General features: G+C 41.9%; 1 protein-coding gene across 6 annotated transcripts; it reads left to right on the forward strand.

The window, feature by feature from the left end:
* Positions 1-481: 481 nt before the first annotated feature.
* Positions 482-19248, forward strand: LOC136434695 (baculoviral IAP repeat-containing protein 7-like). 6 transcript variants are annotated; one of them, XM_066427679.1, is made up of 7 exons: positions 482-576; positions 10688-11452; positions 13384-14568; positions 14992-15182; positions 16407-16452; positions 16861-17259; positions 18059-19248. In XM_066427679.1, the coding sequence occupies exons 2-7, from the start codon at positions 11209-11211 to the stop codon at positions 18268-18270; spliced, it is 2277 nt and encodes a 758-aa protein (XP_066283776.1). In that variant the 5' UTR covers positions 482-576; positions 10688-11208; the 3' UTR covers positions 18271-19248. The 6 variants fall into 6 exon arrangements, with proteins under 6 accessions (XP_066283776.1, XP_066283777.1, XP_066283778.1 ...); XM_066427680.1 differs by lacking the exon at positions 482-576 and adding an exon at positions 3965-4061; XM_066427681.1 differs by lacking the exon at positions 482-576 and adding an exon at positions 8649-8697 and having other exon boundaries at positions 18065-19248.
* The last annotated feature ends 1997 nt before the right edge of the window (positions 19249-21245 follow it).

Here is a 21245-nt window from a genome sequence, read left to right on the forward strand (position 1 = left end):
AACATTTTTCCGACTAGTGAGAACATTCTTATTGACAAGAACATCTTGTCAATAACTTAGGCCTTATTAATTGCATTATTGCATCCTCGTCTTTATTACTTTACCCCAAAAATACCTACCCACCTCAATTTTCAATCTGATCGAAATGCCGTTCCCCTGTGCTGGTATTTATAGCGGAAACAGCCGCATACAGTGTGGTAGTGATATTAAAGGGTTTGGTGAACAGTTTGTGTTTGAAGCTCATTGTATAAACGAATTTAAATAGACTTGTTTGTGGCCCGTATCTTTTCCCAGGGATTTCCTGTCCAATCCTGCCCAAGCTTATTCAGCTAGCTCTATAAAGTGTTGGATAAAGCTCCAGTGAATCTCATACCTTTTCCGGTCACGTGTGCTCATTCGATATTTCCCTTTAAGGGGGCCCCCTCCAAACATAGCGGTGCTTTCCTGGAAACGACCGACATAATTAAGCAAAGGAAAAGGGAGGGGCAAGAACACATATATGAGCAGCATGTCCTTTTGAATGCTGGTGCATGTGCTTTGGAGATGAGGTCCACGCTAGTTTGGTGACAATCTAAGGTCAGTACACATACCCGTGATTTTATGTCTTCACCAGGGTGGCTGTCTTACGCAGGAGGTAGGTAGGTAGATAGGTAAGTAGGTAGGTAGGTAGGTACATGTAGGTAGGTAGGTAGGAGGATAGTTTAGATTGTGTTTATTTTATAGTAGGGTAAGACAACGTGTTTTTCCAACTTGTGAAAAATCAATTGCGACTTCCGGATATGTGAACGATACCCTAGAATCAACGGGTTTCCTACATTGTACCAAGGAGGTTAAAATTAACCTCCTTGAGTGGCTTGACTGTACCGCTGTTAAAGAAAAGAGACGCATGGTACAAAAAAAGATTCCCCCATTTATTCAAAACCACACCATATCAAGTCAGAGTGCTATAGAAAAGACTTTTAGAACTTGTTGATTCAGTTGCATGTTACTGTCAAGTGTGGTGATCTCAAGAAACGACTTCTTGGATTCGAACAGGAAGTAAATACGGCGTAGTAAAAGTCAAAAGGGAGATTCCCCCTTTTGCTTCCGCATGCCCCATGCATGTACGTGGATAACAAACAAATCTGGGGATGACTGTAAGAACGTCGGAAGCAAACTTTGTCGTGTTTTCCGCTCGTGAGGCAGTGTCGTGTATACGTTTTTGTCTTCGTCATCGTGATAGTTAAATCATTTTCAATACACGTTAATACTTTGTTATTAGTCTACCAGTCCCTTTCACGCGGGCTGAATAAATTGTAGATACTGGCCAAAATTAGGCGACTTTTTAAAAGCCGACCAGAGGCCCGTCTCACTTTATTGTGGCCTATTTGTACATTTTTGTAAGCTTGGAATAGTCTGGTAGCCAAGAACACAAAGTTTGTTTCCCATCGGATGATAAACGTGTGGTTCCCAATGATCGACAGCGTCATCTAGCGACTAAAGCTTTAACAGCAGTCTGTATGTGTGGTGATATATTTTGTTTGCACAAAGTAATACACGAAATTCCACATTGACTATTACCGTCAACAATACTGGTAATAGATGTACATGTAGTTTTCTTCCATATAGCATTACTCCTGAATAAACAGTGTACTGTGGTACTGTTGCACTCTCCCATTCCGAATCCTTATTATTCTTGAGGCGGTTTCAAATCGGATATGCAATAACAACAAACAAACATTCCAAACATGGTACGTCATAAATGATGGAGGCGGATATGTTACTCCATGATTATATTGTACCATTTGAGACGTCTATGATATTTTGGTACACATTCGGCTTTGTTGATTTAAAACATCCTCTGTACTATCGTTTAAATCCCACACTCTATCTTGATGTAACATGTCAGTAAACCTTTGACGTGCATTTTCATTGTCCAATTTCTTTACAGACTGACTTGTTTCGTTAACAATTATTCATGCGAAATGTTGTAGGCCCAAATTACGACGAGCCTTCTTTAATTGGATGCAGTTGATATATATTGTCTTGAAACTTTATACATTCTGCACTATGCATGCCTTACCTTCCATCAGCAAAACGCATTACTAAGCTGTGTTGCTGCAACTCTATAGGTATACATTTCAAGGTTACTGCCAGGTACTTTCCGCGATGCTAATCAACCCATAGTAAACGGACAAACAGCTAGGCGAGTTAAAGGTACGGTAAGTTGAATCATAGTGTTGCATGGGCTGGTCATGGATTGTGTGACATTTACGTTCCAAGGCACAACCCATCAAAGGTATTTGAGTGGAAAGGTAAGTTAATGTTGGGTGTTCCACAACAAAGAACGTTGGTATTTTCAGCCGTTGCACGCGCGTACGCCACCCTATCTAGAAACTTGGCCATGGGCTCGTGAGTTTTGTGTTCCTAAATATAAATTTAGCGTCAGCCAAATATTATCTTCGCTATACTAAGACCTAGATAGCTGCACTCCAATATCGCGGTCGTCATCCTGTTCAACGTCTCCAACACCCATCTGCTCCAAGTGTCTTTGTTCGGCGAGGCTTATGGCGCCTGGGTAAGCGATGATGTCATGGTGTTGTACCTGGACTTGAGGCTGAAATGCCTTTCTACTAAGCTAAGATCTCACCCTTTTGAGACAACAGGGCTGTACCAGCGCCCATGAAGTTTTGACAAAGGTACGGGGGTATATACTTGCTACCTTTACGGTTCCTCGTAATACCAGTATCGTTTCTGATGATGCAGGCGTATATTACCTCACAACGCTCCCTCATATAACACTCTTGTTAAACAAAGGGTATTTGTGTGGACGTATGAAATCTAGCATGCGGTAAGCATATATAATACACACCTCCAAATTGTTTTTGGTGCTGGTGCACATTCACATCAGTCAAATATTATTGAATCCCGTGGAACCTTTTACACAAACTAGCAATGACATTTCAATTGCATTACCTTGTGTTATAATATTTATCCACATTTTGTGCATCTTTGTAAACGACGTAAGACCATCTAAGCGTGTTGGGTCGTCCTATGGATTGTTGGACGAGATTGCAAGCGGCCAGCTGGTCAAAGCAACTCGTCCTTTTATCTTTTCTCAGTAGCAAAAAAATTCAATGCCATTTTTTTAGCTAAGCACACTGGGGCACATCTATCCCTTTCAATGAATGATATAAATGACGAGTCACTTTGCCGTCTGAATAAAAGGCTGAACAACGAGTAGGATTCATTAGGTCCAAGAGTTATGCTGTATGATATATTCCTTTACGTGTCAAGATGATGTTTCGTATTCCCGATGAGTAAGAAATATTTTTGAGGCAGGCATTTGATTGGGTCACATAAATCACGTGAAATTTGTTGGTCGTAAACGTCTGTCGCAGTCGTAGTTTACTGCAGTTCATAGTATTTCCTGCAAGGTGACGCACGTGAACCATCGTTCCACCTTGCTAGATTACACTACAGTATTTACGCCGTGTCCACTGAGAGTGAGAGGAGGCAGTACGCGTACGCCTTTACGTACTGGTAACTTTGACACGTGCTGGTAGTGTGTGGTGTGTGCGTTTATTCCGTTTATTTGAGTATATTCGTGGATCTGTTTAGTGACAAAGTGATGATTCAGAATCACCTGTGGCATTTACCGCTGTTGATGACCGGGAGTAACCGGTAACTTACCGGATGACAAAGTTCAAGTACTGCGCAAGCTTCATCTCTGTCCCGCTCTGGCACGCCATGAGAGCTTAATTTACTGGGACATGAGCTAACTACGCCATATATGGACTATAAACAGGGTACTTGAAATAAAACAACTGTGCTCAAAAGAACAATAACTGTTTACAAAATCTGGACCGTTCGACCGGAAGTAATGAGTGTCATTGACCTATGAGGCATGCACACATGTACACCTTGGCCTACGTGTGCTTAGCATTGTCATCCAGTGTCGCAACAAGGGTATTATGCCCTTAGTCGCAATTACTTCTGGTCCGTAGCAAGTACGTTTTTATTATACTCTGGAGTCTGGACTGATTTGAACCATCAGAAACCTTCGTCAACCAAGCCCAAGGGTAAGTCACTTTGTTTTCCTGCAGTTGCTTTGTAAATTGTTGGTGTTTTGAAAGGCCAAAACTAAAAAAGAATGCAAATTGATTGATTTTCAAGCTATCTTTCTCTATGGGTAGGTCTTGGTCCATTTCAGGAATGACCCCTGCTCTTTTCGTTAAGAGTGGTGGGTTCTTGAAAGTGCCCGAGGTGTGGCTCTCCTCGAACACGGGACCTCCATTTAACTAGCCTGGAATCCAAACCTATTATAGCTCCCGAGTCTCTCTCCGCCATTTGCGGAGAGAGACTCGGGAGCTATAATAGGTTTGGATTCCAGGCTACCATTTAACGTCCTATCCGAGAGACGTCCCTAACCGAAGCAAGGTACTAATTTTCAGTGAAGTGAGAAAGGTCGTGTTAAGTACCTTTCTCAATGGCACAACATTGGGGCACATGATCAGTGATTTCTAACTCGGGACCTCTCGGTTCTGGACGAAACACCCTACCGATTAATATTGTAGGCTCTACCAGCCTCCGCGGGACACTGGGAAAATAGTAGAAATTGGCAAAATAGAGTCAACTGTATGAAGGGAGTCGGCTACGGAGAGAGGGTCCCATATTGCAATGCGAATGTAACCCTCCATGGCCAAAGTCCCCCGGCAAATATTCTCCCTATAGCCGGCGTAGTTAGTCTGGTAGAGACTATTGATATTGCACAATGCCACATCTTGACCGGTCATTGATTTTTGCGTTTCTAGTATTCAAGGTACGCACAGCCTGAGGACATGTCATGGCAGATTACAGGTGTGACTCATGGGAGCAACATGCACATTTGTTGCAGAGTCTAATCTACCTTTCACAGATCAGAACTGCATTTAAACATTTTTTCGAAGAGGGAAATGTATTGGTAAGTCATTCTTATCATTATTAGAAAAAAATTATTGGAAGAGGGCACTCAAAGTGTCAAAATACCACTTGGCACAGCAAGTGAACATATGATGAATAAGTGGTTGCGAATTAGACACTAACTTTACTGCTAGCCTCTTTAAGCTCTGTTGCCATGTGCATGACAGGTGTTTGTTGCCGGAAGTAGTTCAGCGAATGGAGCCGGTACCGGTGAAATGAGGTTGGTAATATGCTTGGACTTGGAGACAAAAAAATGAAGAACATTTTTTTCCTTCTATCCCCGAAATGTTAACATGTTAGCTTCCTATGCGGCCATCATCTGTTGAGTTTTTAAAAACGCTTTTTTATGGTCGAACCGTTTGAATAGCAAAACTGAAAATGTTCCTCAATTGAGTTCGCTAATGTAGGACCGTCAATTGACTGTTACTGTAACGTTACATTTTCCCAAATGTTCATTGATGAAAAGATTGAAGATATGTAATGGGTATCATTCAATTGTATCTATTAATGTTACTGTATTTCGAAGGGAGGAAATACAATGTACAAATGTATCACGTCACTGTTCAGCGTCTTGGCGTGTGACCGACTTGCAGTTGTTGCACATGGCGGACTAAGTTGAAAGACTGCCTCTTTTGGTAAATCAGTCAGCATATCATGGCCATTCTTTTTTTTGTTGCAATTTTTTTGCCCTGACTTCTTTGCCTGAACATTTGTTGAGGAGGAAAATGCGTTTACAATGGGCTAGTATTTGACAGCTGCATGAGCTGGGACTTGGTTACTAGTAGAAACCCAGCGTCGCTTAATACAGTCCTGTGATTGGTCCATGCGCCATGTCTGTGACCAATCACTGGAGTTTAATGAATTCAACATTACTGGGCATGCGCATATGCGATAATTCGCTCGCCGCGGCATTTTCAAGCTGAGATTTCTCAAATTTGCCACTAACAGACCGTGAATGTAGGTCAGTCCAGCTTCCATAACACGTCCATGGTGAGTATATGCAATATTTGGCGCTCAGTGAGGATTTTTAGAACAAGGACAGGGGTAAGGTACGCAAGAGTGACCTCGACCCCGGAAGTAAAAGACCGGTAAAGTTACTGAAAGCGCCACTGCTCCGTTGAGAGCAAGATAAACTAGCATGGCCTGATAAACTGGCGTACTCCTCGTATGAATATCAACCTAGTTAGTTCCAGGGGTCACATACTTTCCCTTCACCCTAGAACTAAACTAGGATGACACTCAGGCTAGCGTACTCCCCCCATCGTCGTATACAGGAGTGGCGGGGTGGGTGTTCTTGGGTGCCCGGAAACCGTTCTCGTCATCGTCAGGCAGTGCGTTCTCGCGAAACAATATGTAAATTACACATCCTTGAGGTCATAATGTGTTGGTTCGCGGCTTCCCTTTTCTTAACAGCTGAAGAAAGTTATTCCTAGTTGTCACAGTTCTCTCGTCAAGTTCAGTCATCGGATCTGTTTCAGTTTTATTTTTACCAGCCCATTCTATAATCATTTGTTGCAAGTATCTTAGAGCCAAGAAATAAAATTAGTGTGTGCTTTATTCTGTTAAGTTTTAACTGTTAGTACATGAACTGTAGTCAGGACTAGTCACTTTGTGAATTTTTGTATTCTATTATATGTATCATTTGATAGTAACGTTACATGTACTTTGTAAAGCTTTGTTTTCAAGACATAAAATGTAGGATATCATGTAACTGAATATAACGGTTGACAGATGAGCTTTCCAATGATACTGTATGTAATGCAATATGTTAAAAAGCAACTCTTTTCTGACAGGTTCATTATTACATGTATTAAGCTGATAAATATATATTGCAGGTGCTATTTTTGATAATATTGAATCAGTAATAAGCAAAGGCACATTGGGATTCCACCCTGTATCACTTGATTTCTAAGCTGATATGATATTACAGACATTTGGGGTTTGTAGCCTGAAACTATAACTAACGTTATCATCGTTTGTCACAACACACATTATCTGCAAGATGCACAAATCAATGAGGTGGTGTTGGATTTCTAGAGGTAAATTCTATGATATGCTGCAGCCACACTTTTTACTAGTATTGTTCTAGTATAAAATTACCGTTAAACTTGTTGGTGAACTTTGCTCACAATAGAATAACAAACACTGGTGCAAATGACATGTTTGTTAATCTATGGACATTATCATCAGTTGAACTTACACCAGCTTTCAACTGTGCTCGAAATACTGGACGAATATGAACTTTTTTTTGCACACCAAATTTGGAGCTGTGTACCTAATTTTTGACTGTGTGCACTGGGGTCTTGTGTACCTAGATGTTTTTGTATAGTGATGTATGTAAAAGTACTATTGGACACCGTTATGCAGCATATTCTTGACGTTTAACTCGGGTTTAAGTGCCAGGAAAAAAAATTGTTGTGCATTGACTGTACTTGTTTAAAAAGATTGAACTTAGTTATAGAATTTCAGGTTCAGTCTCTGAGTAGAGGCAGTAAAGGTTTTCCTGACATTCTACTTCATATTTTTATTGTGCATCCAACATTTTTGCTATGCATCAAATTTTTTTAGGTAGGTGACCCAGTTTTAGGTAGGTGACCCAGTGCACCAATTCTCAAAAATAAATTTTGAGTCCTGGGTTGGTTAATACTATTTCCAACTGAACATTTCATTTTTGTAGGAAGACAAAATGTACCACTTTCAAGGTGGCAGGAATTGAATACACATGCATTTCACTTTGCATTCACTTTGTGTCACCCATGTACTGTATCATTTTAACTTGGAGGAAGTTAGTTCAAAGTCATTTAGTTTCTGAAATATTGCAACCACCCTTACAGTTAAAATGGGAATGGAACAGCGGCACAATGATTGCGAACAAGCGGAAAACATTGTCCATACTTTATACATGTAACGTTACATCTGGTAACTACCGCTGCAATACGTAATGTAAATCATCATCAAGGACTGTTCCAAACAGTGGTTCGGGACTTACAGAGATGTGTATGAAACACTCTTAGCATGCTGTGACATTTAACTTGAACTGGTCTACAGTGGTGGCTAATGTCATATCTCAGTCTTCCTAACTATTATGGAATACCGTGTACTTGCTGTCGCGCAAGCGACGATACATCGCTATGTTTCCTGTTTCCGTAAATTGTTACGTAATACTGATTAGAGGGCGACAGTACTCGCTATGACTCCCGTCCTGCCACGTTGGTGGCAGTAGGATAGGGTTTGGGCCCCGAAAAAAAAAAACATGTCCCGATCACCTACGTAATAAATTGAAATGACTTCGACTTCTGTTCTAGCGCTATGTGTAGTATTTTGTATCACGCACTAACAACATCGGCGTCGCTGTACGTTTGTCGCTGGGTCACCAGTGGGTGTACGAGCCGTACGATGTCTTAGTTTCTGGCAGTGCGGCTGTGCACAACTCCTAACGTTGTTTTACATGTCCACCATCGGGGTAACCTGAATTTTGATGGAACATGATCGTAAAAACTTGATATTATGGGGCGAAAAGCCCTCTTCCTGACTCCCTGTTTAAAATCTTTCCTGGCTGTTGTATTGATTTGTCGCGCCGGGCGCTGGCCCGGGGGCTTCAGAAACAGTCTTTTTGTAAACTAGGCAACACGCCTCCAAATGTGGCTGCGTGGACAGTGTCAGCCGTAAAAGGCAAAGTCCTTGGGGCATAGTATTAAAACACTGCGCAACATTTCGCAACAGGGACCCCTTGAAACTGCTTCGCTTTCCAGCCTGGTGAGTGTTACTTATTAGCATGTTAGGCAATGACTGTGAATATGTTTGATGCTCAGTGTCTTGCGGGAAAGTGGCGAGAATTTGACCGCGGCGCAGCGCACGGTACGTCTTGTGCCTAGGTAGGAGTCTGGCGCAGTGTGAGGCCCCAGCGCTGGAGCCAAATTGTACCTATCGGGCGGAGCCAGAAGTGTTTTCAGTAGTTTCACGTGACATCCACGGCGTCTACTCTCATTGGTTTTCCCCTCAAAGGGCATCATGAAACAGACAAAGTGACAACAGGTTCGAGACAAAGCCAGGGGAGTGGTATCCATAGTGAACGCATGACGTCAGAAGCCCTTTGGCGAATCCCCAGCTAGAGCTACCTGGGCGTTACCCCCCAACAAGTGTCACTCACACCAAATTTGGCAAACGTCCCACCCTTAGCAGTGACATACACCCACATTGTCATTGTTGAATGCATGTCAGATGCCTCAATCATGGCAGTAGAAGTTTAGAACAAGGTAATCTAGAAACAGTTATACAGTGATCTGCTGTTGTCCTTGTTTTGTTTCTGTGGATCCCCTTACAGTTACACAGATGTGGGAGAAGACAGAACCAAGCGACTAATGACCAAGACTTTTTCACATAGAATGCTCACCCAAGACACTTGGAGACTAAAATTTGTATCTGCCAAGAAACCTTGGAGTATCACTTCTTTGCCATTGTTTTTTTTATCATAATCCTGTGAACTGATTTGTGTGTTTAATAGCACTCTGAAGTTGCCGTTTGGCACCCAATTCCCTATTAATATTGGTTACAGAGCTACACAACAAATGGCATTTCCAAACAAATTCCCTGTGGTTTCCTTTTTTAGCTGTCCGTTCGGTGAAGTGATATGGTTGACTTTAGGTTGACATAAGATTATTTATCAATTGTACAAGCACAGAACAGCATTCCATAATGTCTACTCTTTGAGGTTCAATTGCCCAATACAGAGTCAAGGACAGAGGAGCACAGGTTGTGTTCAATTAGGGGTATCATGAAATTGTTAACATGTTCTTCCTGCTGCCAAACTCTGTTAACAATAGGGAATTGGGTGCCAAAGGGCTACTTCAGAGTGCTAACATGTTTACATTGGAAGTATAAGAAAAACAAAAAAATGATCATCGACCAAGGATAAAGAAAAGCATTTTTCAAAATCTGTACTCTTTTGATATACATGTATTGGCTGATTAGCATTGTTGAAAAGACATATAAACATTCTAAAGGTTTTATCATTCTTTGGTATTATACCGTAATACCAGTAACTCCAGCCTGTTAGAATTTGGCCAAAATGTGCACATTAGAGTAGAATTCTCAATCCCATGTCACACACATACATGTTCACTTTATTCTTTGCTTTTTGTGAGTGATAAATTTCAAATAACAATGCCTTTTGATAATAATGAGGCATTGTATGATTTTGGTATTTGTTTTTCGGTATTTTTTGCAATTTGTAGCGTATATTTTGCTCATTGTGCAGCTTCCCTCCTACAAGTTTACAGTACGGACACAAACTTTGTTTTTGGTAATGGAGGAAAGTGAATGCGTCCATGGATGCCATCCATATAATCAAGTCAGCGTGGCCTAGGGATGCTAAAATGCACAAATTATATGATGGATAACCCTGGGTCATAAATCCTTCATTAGTGTGAAAAAGGCACAGATACATACATTTGTATTTGTGTGAAGCTCATCATTGGTATTGTATCTTACCTTAGAAATAGTGTATGTGTTGTGGGGACCACCTCACACTCATTGGGAAATTTTTGCTTTGTATGATTATTAAAGTGGTCAAATGATAAGCTGTTATCCATACTTCTCCCTGCTGCCAGAGAACGGCTACTTCAGTGTGCTACATGTTTGTAATAATTTGTGTCTATGTATTAGTTATTACGGTAATAACTGTGCACAGCCAAACAATTTGAATAGAATAATCATGATCATATTTGCTTTACTTTTTGTTTTGCAGATCACTCTTGATTACTAGTAACCCACTGTGAAAAATCTTCGGACATCTCAAGGACCAAAGAATTACGACAACTTTGATTTGATTATGATCAAGATGGCTGGATCCATGAGAGCCTATTATTCCAACCCTGTCAATTCTTGCTATGGGAGGCAGCAGTGTTGATATCTGCATCAGTGTGCAATTCCAAAGAGCATTTCAATTACCATTGGACTTTGAAATAATACTTAACAGTATTAGAACAGTATATTACTTGGTTATTGATAGCAATACCTTTGAGTTTAAAAAGGTGTGTGCAGTTTTTATCTTTCCTGTACAAACCAAAACTTATTTGATAACGTCAAGTCTTAAAAGACTTTTGAGACTAATTAGAAACAAATTTAAAACGGCAACGGAAGGAACACTTGAAAGTTGGAAGGTGAAGATACATTTAGAAATACATACTACGAATATTCTATTGAGAGATAAATTACTTCATTGTAAGAGGACTATAATCTTCTGTCATTTAAAGAGGACAGAACACCATGGCTCGACATTTCAATGGCTCCATAGAAAGGGGCCCCCCATCTTGGAATGACGGAAGGTCATTCGCTAAAGGGCGGACAGGAAACAATATGGGTCACAGGGAACAGAATGAAAACTGGACAACAGATGGTCTGGTGGAAGAAAGAATCCTGCAAACTGATGGTCTGGTGGAAGAGAGAAGCATGCAAACTGACGCAGCTGCTGCACCCTCGCTAGGATCAAGTGATCAAGCCGATGCAGGCAGTAAGTGATGCTTTAACTGTTTTGATGACGTAGTCGGGAGGATGGAGCAATTCAGGCCTAGGGAAACTTCAGGTGGGGGAGATTTAAAAAGGAATACTTAGTGGATGCCAGCAGTGAATTTCCATTGGGCATGTGCTGAAATGTGTCACTGCCAATTTCAACAAATATAGTCATGCCTTTCCATTATGCTCAACAAAATCAGGCACGGAGCTGGCGTGTGCTATTTATACAGCTACTTAGCACACCCGCGTATTGAAAATGTAACAGTTGGTTTAGACCATCGGTATGAGAACGAGGCCTTGCCAGGGGATATTTCTGCATCAGCTGTGTGCGTCATTCAGATGCTACGTAGTAGTAGCGTGTTGGGAGGGCTATATGATGGTTAAAGAGGATAGATCATACAGATGAATTGAGGATGGAAGGTATGTATCATTGTATGTAAATCCATGGGTTTGTAGAGAAGGTTTATTGCCAACAGATTGGTTCACCTTGCCAGGTAGGTCACCAAATACGTATAAATGATACAGTTGAGGCCTCTCGGGGGTAGTCTGATGTTTACATTTACTAAATCCATGGATTTAGTAAATTTAGACATCAGACTACCCCATGGATTTAGTAAATGTAAACATCAGACTCCCCCAGAGAGGCCTCAACTGTATCATTTATACGTATTTGGTGACCTACCTGAATTTGTAGGATATCTAATAATACAGATTGTGTTTTAACATGGTCTGATGGGGTGAAACGGTCGCTGTGAAAACTACGAACATGAGGCAGTGGTGCATGACCTCCTATTTGTCATGATCAGTGAAATGAAGACGAAGAGGATAATTGCTGCACGGATGCATCCTTTTAATGTCCCTGATTTTAAACATATATTTTGTAATCTGTATGAATAGTAACAATCTCCTAGTAGTAGTACCCAAATTGTCTGGGAATGAGTGGAAACTCAGTCTTGTAATTTTTACATTGGGCAGAAAGGTGAACTTTGATTCTGCTATATTCCATGTTTTCATAGAATATTCCCAGGTTTCTTTAACCTTCTCCATGCTGCCTAACCCCATAGCCAAAACAAAGTTGATGCCAAATGGCTACTGTAGCAGATTAGGTTAATTCAAACTGATTTTCCAACGTCGTTTAGTCACTAGTGACCTATTTTTTTATAGATGTTGATATAAGCACACATTTACTTCTGTTATATGACATCATTGTTGTTATATGTTGACTCACTTTGCTGGCTATGTATGGCAAGATCTCTAGCACTTTTAGTATCAGCTAAGGCTCATGGGAAAACAAGTCATTTATGGTCTCAACATATTACACTTGTATGAAAGCTCGGGCAGATCTGTGTTGGTACATTCCATGATAAAGTTTGATACTTAACTTCAACACAAGTGTAACAATATTACTATTAGCATCTACTAATACTAGTAATAGTACTTTCTAGAATTGCCTGAAATTAGCAACATGATGAGGTCAGTTAAGGAAGAGCAGGAAATTATTCTTATATGTTTAGTTATTGTTAACAAAAGTAAAGACAGTATCATCTGAAGCAGGGCTGTCTCTGAGGTGGTACCAATTGTGTCCGTCCATCCCAGATAAAAAGTTGGCTTGTTGGGACGGACAAAAATTTCACCCCGTCCCCAATATCTGAACTTCTTGGCATGAAATCAATGAAAGTCAGTGTATTTTCATATAATAAGCTTAGAATGACAGATTTGACATTAACAACGTAGGCTCCCAAACAATGAGTGGGAGGGGGAAAATTCAAAGCTGTAGACAGCCTGATCTGATGTGATATGAAAATTAGGATGTTATGGGATCAGGAGGGCCTTTTAAACCCACTTCCCTATAAACATTCTATTCCTAATTCTTGTTGATGGTATCTGTAAACGGTTGAGTGTTCTGATCTGAATGTCCTTTTTTGACAGTGCTTGAAAACAGACAACCGCCAACTGCAGAGACATCACCACAAACATCACCTGACTTTGGAGATGTTACCCAGGAGGCAGTGCGACTTTCCAGCTACAGACACTTCCCTGACTCCGTACCTGTGAGTGCCACCAGGATGGCCCGAGCAGGGTTCTACTACAGCGGTACCGGCGACCGCGTGGTGTGTTTCTCCTGCGGCGGCGGGGTGGAGGGATGGGAGTATGGCGACACGGCCATGGGCGAACACGAGAGACTATACCCGCACTGTGACTTCGTGAACGGTCGTGAAACGAGAAATAAGCCGTTGCTACCACCGGGGATGTTCCCAACACCGGCTCCACAAGCGGCCGCGGCAGCAGCCCCAGCAGGAAGGGACTATTCCGATTTCCTCTCTCCCGCCCAACTGGACAAAGTAAGGAGAAAAGAAGCTGACCTAAATGACAACAATGCTAATAGCTACCGTCAACCTCCATCAACAACAGTAAATGCAACTAATCTAGACAGATCTGACAACAATAACCCTGCTCAAGGTAGGGACAACCCTGACTCCATGTTGATCAATCGCCCTCAAAATCTTGACCGTCAGAATTCATTACCTGTGCTGCGAAGTACCAGCTATGACATCCCCGACCCAGGGCCGGGCACACCGCATGAGACTGAGAGAGACATAGACCCAAGAGAACAGTACAAGAGCGAGCAGCGACGTCTGGACTCCTACATCACGTGGCCTGCCTGGGCTCCCATCCAACCGCGGGAGCTCGCCAAGGCCGGGTTCTTCTACACGGGCTCTGACGACCGCGTGCAGTGCTTCTGCTGCCAGGGCATCCTTCGCAACTGGGAGGCGGGCGACCGCGCCATGAACGAACACCGCCGCCATTTCTCCTCCTGCCCGTTCGTTCTCAACTTCAATGTGGGGAACATCCCGATCGAGGACCAAGATCCCAACCTCCCTCCAGCCATTCAGCAGTCCATACCCGCTGCAGGTCCAGCTAGCCAATCCTCAGGGCTGTACCAGACTGCAAGGCTTCACCAGCCAGGACTACAGGTACCGACATACCGAGCCTCCAGACCGAAACACCCACAGATGGCAGATGAACAGATCAGACTCTCCTCCTTTCAGCTGTGGCCGTCATCTACTGCTGTGGCAGCTCAGCACCTGGCTAAGGCAGGCTTCTTCTACACAAGTAAGTGTTGCAAACCATATACAAAAGCTGAATAAGTTTTGCATATTGAATACAAAAGCTACTTAATACTTCATCAAATGTACTTGTAGTAATCTACAAGTAGAGGCCTTGTTGAGTTAGATCTATATGCAGGTTTTAGGTATAACAACTGAGATTCATACAATTTAGAATAACCGGCCACTACTGCATACTGCTAAGTCAATTGAAAAATGCTATTTTCTTAGGTCCTGATATAAGATATGTATTTAAATTACATCACATATATTGCCTCGTGAAAGAGATTATCCTGTTACTTTGCTTAAGTTATTTCATCCTGATCATCAAAGTTCCCAGGTCTGTGCTCATGCATCATATGAGTGCTTTAGAAAATGCTGTTGGTTACAAATGTATGGACATCCATAAACCTTCCTGTTCATATTTCAGTGGTTGCAGACAACGTGAAATGCTTCTACTGTGATGGCGGCCTGCGGAACTGGGAGCCTGGGGACGAGCCGTGGACCGAGCACGCCAAGTGGTTCCCACGGTGCGAGTTCCTGCTCCAACAGCGAGGAGACGACTATGTACAGGGAGTACAGGCTCGCTTCCCTAACCTACACGCCCAGCAACAGGTACAGGTAGATGTGTGCCGATTTCTCTTTCATAGCTTTGGTTTGGTTTGGTTTGGTTAACACAAATTACAGTCAAAACTGCTCAAGAAGTCCACTCAGTGGCCCGATAGAATCAGGTCTATCAGGTGGTCACTATAGGCAGGATTCTTAATGCGGGTGTCAAAGGGGAAAATTTCTTAAGGTACCATCAAAAAATGGTCACATTGGCCAGGTGGTCCTTATTTAGAGGTGGTAACTTGTACAGGTTTGACTGTAAATTGTCCACTGGTGTGCTTACACTCTTGGACTTACATGTAGCTGTAAGTTGACTGGACAGATGCTTGGTTTTGAGTTGACAGCATGGAAAAAAAGTTCAGAACAATCTGTCAGCCAAAGTTAGATTTCTCTTCCTTTGGTTTGGGTTTGGTTTGTCCACTGGAGTGCTGCTCTTGTACTTGCAGTCTTGTGGACTTTTGTGTAGTGCTAGCTGTTGGTTGACTGGTTGAGAGTGGACAGATGTTTAAGTGCTTGGTTTTGACTTTACAGCACACAAAAAAGGCACTGTCCAATCTGTTAGCCAAAGTTAAATTTCTCTTCTTTTGGTTTTGGTTTTTTGAATGGAGTGGTGTTCTGGGATTTGTAGTTTTTGTAGGTACAGTCTGAACAGATATTAGAGCGGATGTCTTCAAGGTGTTGGGTTGATAGTATGGAAAAAGGTGTGCTGTTTTCTGCTTATCGGTTTGTTTTTCACCAAAAAGAAAGAGAGGTCAGTCTGTATTAGAAAAAAAAGCTTAAGGTATCAAACTCGTATCTTTGTTCTGTGCTATATAGAAAGTTTGCATCAGTCTGTAGTATTTGGTTTTTGTGTAAGAATCTAACACTGAGCCTTGAATATTTTTGAAGTGGTTTTCAAATACTAATAGTCAACAGAAGAACATTGTATTTTCATTGCCCTCGAAACAGAAAAGACAAAATGAATAAAAAATCTATTTAGATTTAAAGATAAAATATCCAGGTCAAATTAAGTGTAGAAACTATATTCAATTTGACAGAAAAGGTTTTTAAAAAGCTGCGAAAATGTAACCTTCTCCCTGCTGACTTGAACTGTGACCATTACAAATATGGCGAACAAACCACCCTACAGTAGAAGGGAAAGCTCATTGTATTTACGGGTACAGAAACAGAGAATGCCACAGGGACCTACATTTGCCATGTCAGCTAATGTTCAACATTGTCTGTTCTATTTTGTAGATACTGCAGCAGGCCATGATGAGACCTCCAGATGAAGCAGGCACCGGTGAGTACACCATCTTCATGAATATTAGCGTTTAACAATGTACGTTGGAAATAAATATTCTGATTACAAGTACTTGTAGTTGTACATGCAACACTTTTAAAGAAAAAAATCAATGGCATGATGTCCTCGACAAACAAAGCAAAGCAGTAAAACCAGTTAAAAATTCATTCCATCGTGCTGTTCCCCCGCATTTTAACATCAATAGATCAGGAATCAAAGTCAAAATAGTGGTATACATCCGACCTGTGAATAGCCATGATAGCAACAGTGCTGGTAATTCTGGTTAGAAATGCATTCTATATTGCTGTTCGGAACCTCAAATTTTACTAGTACAATGTATAAGAATAGAATAGAATAGGGATCAGTTAATATCATGATGATGCTGAGTTTGAACTTGAACTTACACAGGCCGACCAGCCCCGCGCCCCCAGACCTCCCAGAGCACCCTGGCGGTGGAGATGCAGAGCCAGGTCGTCTCGGGCGTTCTGGAGATGGGCTTCGACCCCAACATTGTCCGGAACGCGGTTCAGCAGCGCCTACGCGACCACGGCAGCGGCTTCACCTCCGCGCACGAACTGGTTGTTGCGGTACTGGACCTCGAGGAGGAGGAGGAGAGGATGGAGCATTCAGGGCCGTCCCAGATGGGGAAAGGGGCCGGACCAGAGGAGGGGGCTGCACAGAAACTGAGAGAGTTGGAAGAACCGACTGCAACAGCCACAGCTGCAGCTGCAGGGGCGAGCGGGACTGAGGAGCTACAGCCAGGGACTAGTGCACTGATGGAGGAACCAGCTGCCCCTCCTACCACAGGTAAGTTGTTGATGAAATCAGTGAGGGTTTGTCTTGAAAGGAAAAGGAAAGTGATCTAGAACCAGTTTAGCTCAAATGAACTCAAAGAACAGATGAGCTAATCTTCCACTGGTCGTGACAGAGACGACAGACGCTATGTACAGTATTTACAGGCTCATTGTACCAGGGAAATTCCCCTAGCTCTTTTTGACAAGCACAATGAACAATGGACCACGGCTTAACGTCACGTCCTAAGGACTGCGACCCTTACCGGTAGCATGCATGTCGGTTGAGCGACACAGCCAGGATCGAACCCGGGGTCTCTAGTTCCAGAGGCAAGATCGCTAACCACTGGACTACGCACACCACTTCATTTATCATTGTTCTTTGACTAATTCAAAATTTATATGCCAAAAGTCCCTCACCTGCTGCTTCCAAATTTCATCCTTTTTACTTTGCTGTAATTGTGTGGGTATGATGAAATTTGAAATTAAATCATTAGTCTTTAGCTTTATGATGCATCACTTTAGGACATTCTTTCTTTGGTTCTTGCTTTGTTGGCCTAATGTTTCCATGGCAATTCTATATCCATCTTATAAAGGGCTAGGGGAATTTTCCCAGTGGTCAATTTGTGTGTACTGTACATAGCGGCTGTCACGACCAGTGGAAGAATAGCTCAACTCTTTGTTGAGTTCATTTGAGCTAAACTGGTTTAAGATCACTTTGAAATCACTTTCATTCTATGTGTAGTCTTCTTCCTACTTTCTCTCCCTTAAAGTATGAAATTAATTTCTGATATTCTACTTCTTCACCTTTGCAGGGGTAGGAGGCAACAGTCTTGAACAGTTGAAAAAGGAACTGGACAAATACAAGGACGAGAGGACCTGTAAGATCTGCATGGATGCTGAGGTCAACATCGTGTTCATCCCCTGCGGCCACCTAGCGGTGTGTGCCAACTGTGCAGCCAGCGTACGCAGGTGCCCGATATGCAGGGCTAGCATTCGTGGGACTGTTCGCACGTACATGTCTTAGACTCTGACTTACCCTGGGAGACCAGACCATGTGATTCAGCGTGATCACCCACCGCACAGGCACCTGAACTTTTTTTTTTTAATCTTTCTTTATTGGTTTTATAAACAAAAAAACAATACACAAGACATGCATGGCACGGAAATAAGGTAGTTTACACATGAATGACAAAAAAAAATTTGTTGAGGCCATGAAGTAATTATGCCATTTATAGTGTTTGTTGTGTGGCTATGGGGTTTGGTACTCTCTTTAACTACCAACAGGCCAAATTTTGGACAAATCCACCAAAACTGTATTCAACATAAACCTTAGAAGTCTTGGTCAGATTAGAATTTTATTCTAAATAAGATCATTTCCAATATATCATATATATCTATGTACTTACAGCAATAAAACTTAACATCTGTTAATATATGATTTTTAAATACTTATTTTCTGATCAACTTTACAAGAAACATTCAGATTATGTGTACAATGAAAATGTTTAGACTAATCAATAGAGTTGATTCCAAGTTAGAAGACAGCTGTTTCTTACATTTGTTTAGAAATACATTTGTACTTAACTGTTATTTACAGTTGAAATTGAATTTTGGGTTATTGTTCTTTTGCTGTGTTGAGTACTGTTGCGCAGATATTAGCCGCAAAAAATCTGTGTTTGCGGATTGTTGGAAAGTCTATCAAATGCTGTCATTGTCACTATATTAATTACTTATAGAAGATGAGCAAAATCTAGAAGCAAAAGAGTTGCAGTAAATTCTTGACTACAACTTCCATATGTAAGGTCTTTTCATAGGTATTTCTGTATTTCAAGTTTTTGTTGTTTCAGTGCAATTATGGCAATTATCAATACAATATTCCAGTATCAATAATTTTTCGAAACACCTGCTTACCTCCATTTTTCTGAAGTATGCTAAAACCGGTTACATATGAGATCAGCTAGAGAATCCATGATAAGAATAAAAAGCTGATCATACTGCTTAATACAGACCATTATATCTAAAACCTATTTAAAAACATGAATACACAGGGAGTGCACTAGGACTGCTCAGGTACCTTACAGAATCGGCTTCTTTTCCCTTCATGATACAAGAGGAACAGACTGGTTTAGCTAGACATGGTTTGTTCATTAAGAAGATAACCTTATCTGTGTTTTAATATATTCAGAGTGTAACTCTTTCTACTCTTTCTAAACGTAAATGGCTGAGCAACCCTGTACATTGTATGCCCTTAAGGCTAGTTCTGTTGTGACTGTGTTTACATCAGCAAAGTCTGTGGTAGTATGATGATAACGCTGAATGTCAAAGTGTCTAGGCACTTCGGTGTTCTGAGGAATAGGCCTCCCTTGCACCAGACTGACACCATAGGCTGTTGTGCACATATAATGATGGTAACACCCATGGCAAAAGTATCCAGGCACCTCAGTGTTCTGACAGACAGGATAACCTTGCACTTCACTGACACCATAGGCTCTACCCATGTTCTCCCCAGTATTGGTGGGAAGATAGCAACGGTGGATGTTGTAATGTCCAGGGACCTCTGTGTTTTGACAGATAGGTTTCCTTTGCCTCTCACTGACACCATGCAGAACCTAGCAATGTGGGGAAAATGTCAGATGTAAAGGAGGGACAGAAAAATAGAAACTGTACTGGAGGACAGGTACATAGTGCTTAGTCCATTGAGCAGCACCTTAAAACTCGGAGTATACTCAGTAACTGTCACACTAAAAGTTCTAAGTCCGAGAGATTCGCTGCATATGCAGGTTATTGCAGGTACAATTGGAGATGTGCAGGTATTTCTGATGTCTACTGACAACTGCACTGGTCTGGGTATATGCTGGGTATGTACAGATAAATACAGTTACAATTGGAGCTGTGCAGGTACAGATTTCTGATGTCTACCTGCACCTAACCTTCACTGGCCCATGCATTAAGTATTTTTTTTCTCCCCGAACTTGCCTTAGACTGTTCACAGTTTGCTTTCTAAAGAATGCTTAAGATTTAAGGTGGCTCCATGAAGACCTTAAAACATTGCCTGAAATGGTCTTGAAAAAAAGAATTTTACCTGTTATCGGCTTTTGTAAAAAAAACTAAAACATTTTGAGCCTAGCTATGTGACTAAGCTTGGATGTGCCCTTTGACCCACCCCCTCACGCTCTGTACCACTAGGAATACGTACAAATCGCCGCAAAACAAGCGGGTACAATTTAGATACCGGTCCTCGGAAGAGAAAGAAAGGCCCGATATCCCACCGACTAACATCACCGAGGTGACAACCTCACCTGCATACTGTGGCACTGACACACGTTAGTCACTGACTGACGCACGAAAAATTCGGCCACTCGTGTCAAACCCTGCATGCGCGCCTTGGTCCGTATAGGTATTGTAGGGTAGGAAGTAGGAAGTTCCGCAACAACAAACCAGCTTAGACTAGGGACCAATCACTGATGGGCATTACAGTTTACACCCAGAACCGGGGAATCCCCATGACGTCACGAAAGGCCCGGCTTCGAATTCGCCAAGCAGACCGGGATACAATTCTATGTTCCTTAGTACTTCTTCCGACAAACTTTTTTTTTTTTCTTCGTGCAGAAGTTAAGCCGAGTCTCCGTGAGGCTCCCTCATAGTCGAGTCATACATGGGAGCGCCGAGCGCTATCAATAGCTGGTTAGAGAACGGTACATTACAGTTAAACTTCAGGACAAAAAAAAGGAAGATTTTTTAGTTAAGGGGCCATCCGTCAGACGTTAGAGCGGTAAGTTTCAGAGTTGAGTCTGCTGAGGCCGAGCATGCAGTACAATTGAGAATATTAGGTTTCACTTACACGTTCCCTGTTATTGTCAGGTGGACTCTCAGTTGTGTTGTTGCAGGTATGGCGACACAGGGGACAAACACTGGTCAGGGTGATCCGCACCTCTGCTAGAGCCATGATGTCATCACTGTCGTCCTGTAGAGAATTTTACAAGTTCGCTTTGTTACACT

The sequence above is a fragment of the Branchiostoma lanceolatum genome, chromosome 5, assembly GCF_035083965.1.
Source record: "Branchiostoma lanceolatum isolate klBraLanc5 chromosome 5, klBraLanc5.hap2, whole genome shotgun sequence".
NCBI lineage: Eukaryota > Metazoa > Chordata > Leptocardii > Amphioxiformes > Branchiostomatidae > Branchiostoma > Branchiostoma lanceolatum.